General features: G+C 40.3%; 1 protein-coding gene and 1 pseudogene across 1 annotated transcript; both read right to left on the bottom strand.

Annotated features, from left to right (window-relative positions):
* Positions 1-362: 362 nt before the first annotated feature.
* LOC106792856 lies at positions 363-1,479 on the bottom strand. The gene is made up of 2 exons (XM_014759387.1): positions 1,420-1,479; positions 363-713 (listed from the first exon to the last, which is right to left on the bottom strand). The coding sequence occupies exons 1-2, from the start codon at positions 1,477-1,479 to the stop codon at positions 363-365; spliced, it is 411 nt and encodes a 136-aa protein (XP_014614873.1).
* A 4,468-nt stretch (positions 1,480-5,947) lies between these two features.
* On the bottom strand, positions 5,948-9,355 carry LOC106792855 (annotated as a pseudogene).
* Positions 9,356-12,198: the final 2,843 nt, after the last annotated feature.

Here is a 12,198-nt window from a genome sequence, read left to right as displayed (position 1 = left end):
TTTAAGCTTCCAAGGGGTTGCTAGGTCCTTCAAGGCCGAGCCTCTTCATCTACACCCTGTGGAATCGAATCTTCCCGCAGGGTTGCTGCTCTATTTTAGCCTCCCAGAAAGGAAGTTTCCATCGGTGCCACGTGATGGTAATAGATATCCTGGTGAGTCCGTCCTTACCAGAGTGAAGAGTGGTGACCCTCGCCAAGGGCCACTTGCTGGGTGGGAACCTCTCGTCCGTGAGCAGTACTAATGAGCGAGGCCACTTTGACGTCATTGGACGGGTGATGCCACTTCGGTGTTGACTACATGCGCTGTAGATAATGATTGGTCCAGTGTTTCCAGAAATGTTTAGACTACTGTTGGATGAGTTGCTATCTGGACAGGCGGTTGATGTTGAAGTCCAACAATGATGGTTCCGGCAATGATGAGAGTGCGCCTCCGACCAAAAGATGCCCCGGAGTAAGTGTAGATACATCCTCAGGATCATCGCTGAGTGGTTCGAGGGGCCTTGAGTTTAGTGTTGCTTCAATTTGCGTCAGCAACGTCGTGAGTTCCTCGAACGTGAGTATGGTGTCTCCTATCGTGCGCCGAAGATGAAATTTGATCGATTTCACCACCGCTTTCCATTTACCACCTATGTGTGGTGCAGCAGGTGGGTTGAAATGCCATTGGATGGAGTCGACGGAAAGCACTGATGAGACAGCATGATGCTCCTGAGTATACTGATTAACACGTTCGTCGCCACGTTACATATATTTGTGTGACAAGTATGCGTCCGTGGGGGCCCCGTCACACATATTTGTGTGACGCTCTTCTTATTCAAGTTAATACGACTTTCAGGTAGATTTTTAAAACGAATTTAATGGAATCAGTATTGAAATATAAATATAGGATATACAACATAAAAATACTACAAATATACATATTATACTATACTTTTTACTAATTTATATAAGATAACATTTTGCATTATACTATATCGTATGGTGTGCATTGAAACATTGCAAACACATTTGTGGTGAATTCGGACATACTTGGAACAATAGGTCGTAGTTTTTTTACATTTTTTTTTGCTTCTTGTCGTTCAGCAGTTTGCCTTCTTTTCTGGTAACATAGGGCACACATCCTTATTACAGGCTTGCCTTGCTGATTCGTACGAATCTCCAGCTTATGGGACACGTTCTTTGTTCTAGTAGAATTTTCCGAGGACAACTATTCGGCAACAAGCAGCTCTCGAAATTTTCTTATTCCAATTTTTTTATTTTTGACTCTCTGATATACGATGTGAGCATTTACTACACTGGTACCCAAAAGCAAATGTAGTGCTAATTTGCGATACCACTTGATACTTTTCCGTATCGTTGTGGCCTATGACACCATCTGGTCGTTCCTGTCGATGTCAGTTATTCCATTATAATAAGCAAGTACCGCTAAAGGTTTCTGTTTAGGAGGACGTCCGCGATGAGTAGAATCCGTGGTTGATGTCATGATAGGTGGATGTCATGATAGGTGGATGTTTTGTTGATAACATCCTAACATCGCGAACGTCCCCTCCACTTCAGCATCACAATACCTTTGTCGTCTTCTCTTGATACTATATCACCTCTCTTCAGTGGGTACGACATTACAAAACTCGGCATAAATTTGGTGTTATACCGCACAGTTCCAACGACATGCGTCTCTTGAATTGTAAAAATTTTAGTGCTAACTCATAACTGGTATAAAAGTTGTCGACAAAGTTCGTCCCTCATTTATCAATTTATCTGTTAGTTCAATGCAGACGTTTTCCGCTAGGCGAACTTGTCTTCTTCCGCTGGTATCTCGTCCAGAATATACTTTCGCCGACCATGTATATTCTTCGGTAGAGCACAATTTGAATAGTTTTATACCATATTTGTGGGATTTCGTTGGGATATACTGCCTGAATATGAGTCGTCCCCTCCAAGGAACCATTGTTTCGTCTATTACAATATCTTAACCTGGTGAAAAGACTTACTGGTAATTATCTACCATTGGTTTTAGGAGTGGCAAAACTTTTCCGAGTCTGCTACGCTCTTCTATCGTTTCGTTATTTGCAAAATGCAAGTTTGCTAACAGTAACTCAAAACGATTACGAGGCATCTGACTGCGCGGAAATGCGAAGTTGTAGATCGGGTCTTTTGACCAACATGTAACGAGCGGTGTCTGTACCAGACCCATCCAAATCATCAGTCCTATAAATTTTTTTATTTCTACACAAGTTGTGGGCTTCCACCTCTTCAATCGAGCATGTTCAGTCGTTTCTTGTTGCAATTTTTGCTCTGCATATCTGTTGGCCTCTATGACTATAAGGGTTATCAGGTTTTCATCCAAGAAAAGCGAAAGTACTTCACTTGCTCTAATGTCAGACGGCAAATCCATGAGAAGGCCACTTTTTCCGGTGAACGTAAATGATTGTTGCCTGTTAGCAAACTTGTTCCACTGGATATCGTCCAATGAATTAACAATAGAGGTCAGCTCCTCTTCTTCGACCACAGCAAGTTTTTCTAATATATGGTCAAGGTCTTCACTTGCATATGATTTCTCAGTATCGGAGCTTGAACTCGATGAAATTCTATTTAATACTTTTCTTCTAAAACTCACTACTTCCTTACCACTGCTCTCCTCATTTTCAATTATATTTTTACACTGTCCAATGAACATTTTGAGGATAAAAGTATGCTTCTGAAATGAAAGATTTGCGATAACTGCAGTGAGATCCCAGACAGTCTACTAGCCGAAAAGTCCACGCCGGTGTGAGTGAATGGCCGCAATAGGGTGACGCGTTCCACTGGCAGCTGTCCCATTAGTTGTTGAGCCCGGGATGCCTCGTTGCTTTGCACAAAACATGCAGCGGAGAATGAAGGACTTGACTGGAACTCTGCCTCCAAGAATCCAGTATGGTTGCCTAATGTCTGCGAGTGTGAGCTGGGTCCCTCCATGATACGTAAGCAGATGCGAATGCGCTATAATGGGTGTAGTTAGGCGTGAGTGGCGAGGCAAGATTGTTGCATGTCTGGCTTCCAATGTGAGTGATGATCTGCTGAGTCGACCCCCTACTTAGATGACTACTTTATGATCTAGGAAGGCGGTCAGTCGAGTGAATGCGTGAGGTGTGGACAAAATTGAGTTAGATTTGAGTGTGTTAATCTCGTGTAAGAAGAAAGCTGCTTGCGTGGCCTTGATCCAGAATATCTTGGCAGCTTCCATCTCTTCCGTTGAGATGTTCGTTGGATGTGCGGTGAACGAATGTTTCCTCAGTCTTCTAACGACCTTGAAGCAGAGAGCCGTCACCCTGAGGAGCCGCTTGAGTGATGAGTAACGATGAATCAGGTCCCAATGGTACTTGATCTTCGGAGCAGCCACAAAAGTGCAGTACCAGGGCGAGCCTTTTTGGCAGGTGGACGTGGCCAAGAGTCCAATGGTTGAATCATCCATGGTGGTCCCGTCCACCACAAAGGATGATCAGCGAGCTGTAGAATGTAAGGCCTCTTGAAGGCCCATCAGCTGAATTAGAGGTGCCAGGAACATGCCTCCACTGAGCTTGTGGCATGAGTCTTTGAATTTGAGCCACCCAGTTCCTGACATAATCCTTCCACCGTGAAGCGGGTGCCGTGATCCATGTGTGTGCCACTCTTGAGTCCGTCTACAAATGAACTGCGTCTATTGGTAGCGTGAGTGCGCTTCATGAGTTTCGTGAGAAGTAGCGCTGCTGAGAGTTCTAGCCTCGGGATGGTTAGTGGCTTGAGAGGKGCTACCCTTGTCTTCGCACAGATGAGCGTTGAGTTGGTGCCTGTGGACGGTGAATGGACTACGATGTAGACTGCAGCCGACATTGCTAGCTGTGATGCATCAGAGAAGTCATAAAGTTCGACTGTAGAATTAGTCTAGGTGTTGACCTTGGCCAAGGTTTTGAGATCTTCTCTAATGTTGAACCATCTATCCTCAATGTTAGATGATAATGAATCATTCCAGCTGACATTGTGCAGCCAAATCTCCTGCAGTAGCATTTTGGCTCTGATGGTGACCGGTGATATGAAGCCAAGTGGATTGAATATCTGCGCTACCAAAGATAGGACTTCGTGAGTTTCTGTGAAAGGTCAGAGAAATGAGATGTGAAGGTGAATGAATCGGCGTGAGGTTGCCATTTTAACCCGAGAATTTTGGTTGTGCAATGGTCAAATGAGATTGCTGTTGAGTTCTCTTCAGCCGGCGAGAGTGTCCTGAGCAGATCTTGCTTTATTGATTGCTATTTTGTTAGTGGGAAGCCTCCTGCATTGCAGAGGTTCTTGAGTTGATGTGCGATCTCGATGAGTTGCTCGCCTGAGTCAGCACCGCCGGAAATGTCATCGACGTATCTGCCTTTCAATAATGAGGGCACCGCTAAACAGTAGCGATGTCCTTCATCCTCAACTAATTGCAGCAATGTTCGTACTGCGAGAAAGGGAGCTGCCGTCGTTCCATAAGTTACTGTGGTAAGGTGGTAATGAGTCTCTTTGAGTTCCTTGTCAACCCAACAGAATTCGCTACAAATCCCAATCGTCATCGTACACTTTGTTCTTTGATTTGACAGTACATCTTCGCAATGTCTGTGGCGGAGATGTGCCGGTGATGACGAATCCAGATAAGTACGTCGGTGATGTCCAACAATAGATTCTCACCGGTGTGCATGATATCGTTGAGCGAGTAACCTGATGTGGTTTTGCTAGAGCCATTAAACACCACTCGCAGCTTGGTTGTTATGCTGTCTGGTTTGAGTACTCTATGATTTCACTGGTAGTATGTTAGTCGAGGCTGAGTCCTTGCCCGTGAACTATTGGATGGCACCCTGAACCCTCCAGATGGTCGTAAGCATCCAAGGTACAAAGGTCATCCTCACCAGCAGTCTCACAAGTGTTCTCGCGTTGACCTCGCTGAGTTGCCTGAGATGCTAATCATGTGACCAAGCTCTTCATATACAAGTTCTTCATATTCTTCATATGAAGTATCTAGTTGACGATACTCATGTGACCAAGCTCTTCATATACTAGCTCTTCATATACTAGCTCTTCATATTCTTCATATGAGGTATATAGTTGACGATACTGTGTGTGTTCATCTCGCTGGAGCCTCTTGAGTAGTCGTTGTAGACAGTGATGAGCTGCTGAGTATGAGTTACCCAGTAAGCTGGGTTATGATTTAAGTGGAAGACGCACGACATATCGTCCGAAGACGTCTCGCGTGTGCGTGGTGCGTAAATGATCTTCACACTCCCTCTCTTCTGGAGTTGGAGCACTTAGAGTGTCCGATGATATCTCCTTCTGTATCCAGAATTTATATAAGACTAAGAGCAGAGTAAACGATAAACTTGACCAAATAATGTAACATCTGGATGATCGTTGCTTCCGCATGCAATCCGAAAAAATTCTGTAATTTAGCATGTAATGAGTACGTATATTGAATAACAACGAAAAAATAGATTRAAGGGAAACAAAGTAATATAAATCAAATTAAATATATTTACCTCTAACGCATTTTGAGTAAGACGTATATTCATTAGATAATTGTAATTACATTCTGTGTTCAAAAATTCCATAAGTTTAAGAGTAGCTTCGAGCAGTATCTTTAACCCAGTCAGTGTGCTTGGAGTTATTGCAAAGAAAAATTTAGCGGGTAGCTGATTCTTACGTAAATGCTTTTGTAATTCTTTATCCCTTTTGTTATTTTTTAACCATTTCGTTACGGCAGTCCGTTCCGCGGCAGTAGCGCCACTGAACGGGGCACCGCGCCGTGCAGTGTGCACATTGCGCATCTGTAGGCCTCGATGTTCGCACTTACGTCTTTCGATGGCACTTTGGAATTCTCGGAGTACTCAGAAATTAACATATTAATAAATTTTACTATTATTATAAATAAAAATACAGTTACCGTAGTTAGATTTCGAATTATACAATAATTCTTAGTAATGTAACTCAGTGTGGTAAATTCTAAAGCAAGGTTCCACGCAGAGACCAACATTACAATCTTTACACTCATATCGAGACTCGCGTCTTTTGTCATTTGCCGTGCAGACGACGCACCTTCTATTTCGGTTTTTTCTTTTTGGTTTATAAAGTGATGGAAAATGCCGTTCTATTAGCCGTAATGGATTGTTGTTGCCTTTTTGATGATGATTAGAAATATTCATACGATATTTTTACAGTATTTTTCGGATTAAATTCAAGTGAAATTTGGCCATAGATATTGGTTTTCGCGTGTTATGCTTATAAAGACAATATGCATTCCACACGCATATGTCCAGCAAATGAAAAAAATATTTACGGTGCCATTTTAGAGATTTCCGTGTCGAATTTATAGTGCTTAGCACCATGTCTGCTTTGTCGACTGAACCTATACAATTATTATAGTCTATGACGCATAGAGGTTTTTTAATAATTTTTTTTCCTCCATGCCTGACAACCGTTGCAAACTCAGAAGCATGCATAGTGGATAGCATATACACTTCTTTTTTATCTATCCATTTTACAACTAATAAATTTTTGGTTGAACGAGAAGATGCCTCTTTTTTTCTCAGTGTATCAGTAATCTTTGGCATTCCTTGTCGCCTTTTTGCTACGGTCCCGCGCGCATTTGTATGATTATTATATAAGAAATTAAACAAGGCTGGACTTGAATACCAATTATCTAGGAAAACTGTATGTCCTTTTCCAAGATAGGGCGTCATTAGTGCTTCTACTTACTATCGCTCCCGATTTTCCGATTTTCTTATTTTGGCTGTTGATCATAGTCGAAGACCCGGCATAAACAATAAGATCCTGTACATAACCAGTTCGACAATCACAAAGAATAAATGATTTTATCCCAAATCTACTTTTTTTTGAAAGAATGTATTATTGTTTGAATGAAAGCCGCCCTTTATATAGAAGTAAACTTTCATCGATGCATAATTTTTGGTACGGATAAAATGATTTGCTGAAATTTTTTCGAAGCATATCAATCACGTTCCTTATTTTATATAATTTATCATTGGTAGATGTGATATCTTGGCTGAAATGTAGCATAGATAACAATTTAAAATAGCGGTCTCTAGGCATAATCTCTCCATAAATATCACAACGCAGGAGTTTGTCTATATTACAGTATTCCCTTAAGGACAATTTCTTGTTGCGTGTCATTAGAAATGACACAGCAAAAATGCAGTATATTTCGGATAGTGTTGTTGCTTCACCATCTTTCATATTATTGTTATTTTTTTTTAACCGATAGTCATTTGTTTCATTTACAATAAATTGGACGAACTCGTTTGAAACAAAGAGTTCAAAGTAATTAATTATTTTTTCTGATCTACTAATGTTTAATATAATTCCTGTATTTTCTGGGGTAAATGGATGTAACTTAGGGATGAATGTGTATGACGACCACGAATCGCAATAGTCGTTATTGTCTCTCTCATTGTTCTCTATTTCTGAGTCTGAGGTATTATATATATATATATATCTTCTTTTTTTTGCGCAGAGTGAAATTATCCTCGTTTTCACTCTCAGAATCATTTTCGGAAACAGTTAATCCATTCAAAAATAGAATTCTTTTTGAACTCCGTCCTGATATTCTAAGAAGGGTGCAAATAAAAATTAAAAGACAAATTTTACGCAAACCTATAACTAAAATTTGTAGATAAACGTTTATAACCTCTGAATTTACCTCCACTGTAAAAGTAGACAATAATCTTTTAAACCTACATGTTGTCCGACTTATATCGATTCAAGAGAGATTTTGTATTATAATCCTTGTTTTCTATTATAGTCTTGTGCCTTACAAATACTTCATCATCCAAAAGAAAAAAATTGAAGACACTTATTTCGTATGCCATTTCGTATGCCGAATATGTTCTTAGAAGGATTTAGTTCAATAAATTATATTATTATAATATTATTATTATTAATTATCAATATTCTTGTTCAGAAATAAATATTATTAATATAAGTCTCAAAGGGAATTTTGGACGGTTGTTAAATCTTATGAACAATTTATTTTGAACCAGCTGTACGTTTCGTCCCTTACTTGGGACTTCATCAGCGACTAAAAAATGTTTGTATTATGACTTGTTAATCTATATAAAACATTACAATAAATTACAATAATTTTTTTACCTCGATCTTTACAGTTCACATGTCAATATACATAATATCTTTCTTACAGAGTCATACATTTCAATAATACTTAACATATTACAATACAATTTTTACGTAAACACCTTATCTTATCACACGTAATCAAATACTGATTCTATCTAGACTAGTGTTTAATAATCTAGGTATCTTCAGTATTATGATGTCTTCTATTTGTGTGTCCTGTTATGATAATTGAATTTTAAAATTTCATTATAGATTTTGTTTAAATTGTTCGTGTCTGTCCTATAGTTAACTCTATTGTTATTCGTTATGTGGTACATTTCACTTATATTCCTTTTGTACCAGTTGTCTTCTCTGTTTAAAATGGTTGTATCTTCAAATTTGAATTTGTGTCCTGTTTCGAAATGGTGTTCGGTTAACGCAGTAGTATTATTTTTTTGTACATTCGTAGGTTTACAATTATTCCTATGTTGTTCTAATCTTTTTTTTAATTTTTGCTTAGTTTGTCCTATGTAACATTTGTCACATTCACATGGTATTTTATAAACTAAGTTCGATTGTTCTAGTTTATCAACCTTGTCTTTTAGTTTTGTAAATATTGAATTTATTTTAACTAGATTATAAAATATTAGTTTCACATTAGTATTTTCAAAACATTTATTTATTTTATTCGACAAAGGTTTGATAAACGGGAACTTGATAATTTTCTTGCTGTTCTGTTCTTTTTTGTGATCTTTATCTATTTTAAACTTATTAAACACCATGTGTATGAGACTCTTTGGGTAATTATTATTTTTTAAGATTAGCTCAATTCTTTTCTTATTTTTTGTATGGAATTCTTTACTACTTAATGTCAATGCTCTAAATAATAAACCTTTAATGACCCCAATTTTTTGGCTCATTGGATGATTCGAATTATAATTTATACATCTACCAGAGCTTGTAGGTTTAACATACCAGTTCGTTAAAATGGAACCATCTTCGTTTCTTATAATATTCATATCCAGGAAGGGTAAGGTTCCATTATTCTCTACCTCCATTGTGAATTGGATCTTATTATTAACACTATTGAAGGTCTTCAGTGTTTGGTCCATTCCATCTTTAGGTATTGCTGTGACAACGTCATCAACATAAACCTTCAGGAAAGGAACTGGAAAGGGTAACATGCCTTCAATCTTTTTTAAGATGTAATTCATCACTAGATTGGCTGGCACTGGGCTCGCTGGTTTACCCATGCTAGAGCCAGCATTTATAAATTATCCTCTTCTGATCACTGTCACTAATTGTTATAGAAATGGCGTCTCTTCGTTGCACTTGTAAAGCAAGTTGCAAATGGAGATGCGGTCCAACAGATTTTTCTCAGTTAGATCGTGCGGAACCCATACATCTCATGGCGGTTTACATAACCAAGTTTCGCGGTATGATCGTGTATGGTTGATTTTGATTTTGATTGATTTAGCATTTCTGATAATTGACGTAATGTCGAACGTGGGTTGCTCTCGATTTTAGGATTCCTGGTAATTGACGTAATGTCGAACGTGGGTTGTTTTCGATTTCTGTTTACCTGGGTGTTCTTGATCTTGCATGTTCTTGATCTTGCAGGTCGAAATTTCCAGCTTTAAACCGAGCAAACCACTTTCGCACAGTTCTTTCGGCTACAGCATCCTCGTCATAAACAGCGTATATCTTATTTGCCGCTTGTGTGGCATTTTCGCCCTTTCGGAAAAAGAAACGCATTAAGTGCCTATTATGCACTTTTTAATTTGCCACCATATTCTAAGGCGTACAAAACTGATAAAAATTAACGAATCGTAACTAAACTTTTTTTCCAAATATGACTGAAGCTATCCCTTTTAGAATATGTGCACATGTCATTTGTTTTCAATAATTCTGTTATATTCAGTCAGGTCTCTCGCGCTACATACCGAAAATCGGCAAGAACTTTCCAGACAACCCTATAATATAATTTTTCCTTCACTCACATGAATTGTAATGTGTTCAGCATATCCTTCACCTTTGTGTAGCGGTTGCATTGCAGTATGACCCTCACTGTTTTATTTTGCGCAACTTGCGGTTTATCCAACTCACTCCAGTTTATTAAATCACGACTTTCCGTGACATGTGGTGTGTATCGACTGAGCCACAGAGAGACCGCCATCTCCACAACGTTCGTCCAGCTACCTAGATTGAGCACCGGATCTGGGCACGCCCTTTTCTGCGATGCCACCCTCTGATCCAGCGCATTAACATCATTTGTCCCCCCGTAGTCAAGATAACTTCCGTTCACCAGATGAACAGCAGGATTCAGGCCCATCGCACGTATAGTAGTAGGTTGCGCCTCCGTATAAGTAACGGGCGCCTTGGGCCTTAGGCGCAGACCCTCAACATGCTGCATAAACCTCACGGTCAGGATCTAAACCAACCTGTCCACTTCGATCCAATTGATACCCCCGAAAACCATGGACGAGACGTACTGATCAAAGGCTGCCTGCCGTCCTTAATGAGTCGGGGTTGATGACCCCATATAACCCCATCCACCAACCCTGTGACAAGTTCATCTGCATCGTAAACGTGCGTCCACTGCCGGTCCGGGTAATTGAACCGGGGGGTAGCTTCTCCCGCCTAGACAATTACTCGTCGTCGGTCCGCGCGTTGGGATTACAAAGATGATCTTATTATTCCTGACGGGCATGTCGACCAACCCCGTAGTATTACAGAACGCCTCGTCACGCTAATCCTCTACCTTAACTCGATGCATGTCGGTTTGATCTATCACCCACCGAGTGTAAAGGGGATCGCGTTCCCCTTGAGCGCTACGAACTATGGTAACATATAAGGGTGGCAATCACTCTTCTCCCCCTGCCGACCACCCACTAATTCTCTTCATGGATTGCCGCCTCCCCCGGCGGTGCTCGCTCGTTATTGGACGTTGCTGTCCGCCCCCGTTCCTCTTCATCCATATTCTGTTGGGTTGGTGGGCTTAGTGGGAGTGGGCTGCGTTGTGTTAAAAGAACCCACGACGCTCGGATAGTGAATGCTGAGGACCGGGGAAGCGTATTTTTTCCAAGTTTTTCCTCCTGTGACATTTAGATTGTGTCAATATAGAAACGAGAACACGATACCAGAGAAGATGAATGATGACCAGCAGTTCTGCCTTAAATGGAACAATCATCAAAGCACATTGATACAAAATTTCGACACGCTTGTAGAGAGTGGCTCGCTGGTCGACTACACGTTGGCAGCGGAGGGGAAATACCTAAAGGCCCACAGGGTAGTCCTCTCCGCGTGCAGTCCATATTTTAGGGGCCTTCACAGCGAGCATTACGATAAGCACCCTGTATTTATACTCAAAGATGTAAAATTTAAAGAATTGAAGGCAATGGTTGATTATATGTACAGGGGAGAAGTTAATATCTCCCAAGACCAACTAACGGCACTCCTTAAGGCTGCTGAGTTATTACAAATTAAGGGCCTTTCGGAAAGTAAAACGGGTGGTAGTAATGGTAACAATAAAACAGTTTCGAGGGTATCTAAAGTCGCTCAACAACCAAGGTCATCGCCTTTAAATATTTCCTACGCATCTGCCGGTCGTCTCACCATTGAAAGGAACAGAATTACTAGACAGGCAAGTTCGATAGGAGATTTGCCAGAAGACTCGCACAGTCTTCAAATACCTAAGGAAGGAACATTCTTCGAGCAGGGAAGGTTCGCTTAGTCCAACATCAAATTTGCCAGAAGACTCGCACAGTCTTCAAATACCTAAGGAACATTCTTCGAGCAGGGAATGTTCGATAAGTCCAACATCAAATTTGTCAGAAGACTCGCATAGTCCTCAAATACCTAAGGAACATTCTTCGAGCAGGGAAACATTTTTCGAGCAGGGGAACATTCTTCAAGCAAGGAAGGTTCGCTAAGTCCAACATCAAAGAAAAGAAGAAAACTTAGAAGAAGAAGCGCCGGTGAAAATACTTCTATAGAAAAACATGAAGCATCGAACTCAAGTGATATACCTCAACAAATGGGTGTGCCGACACTTTTCTAAATAAGACTTAAGTAATGTCAGTACCTCAGCCGATTT

Source organism: Polistes canadensis, unplaced genomic scaffold (genome assembly GCF_001313835.1).
Source record: "Polistes canadensis isolate GaletaPanama2010 unplaced genomic scaffold, ASM131383v1 scaffold_875, whole genome shotgun sequence".
NCBI classification, from domain to species: domain Eukaryota; kingdom Metazoa; phylum Arthropoda; class Insecta; order Hymenoptera; family Vespidae; genus Polistes; species Polistes canadensis.
Note: the sequence above shows the minus strand (reverse complement) of the source record. Positions and strands in the feature narration are given on the sequence as shown.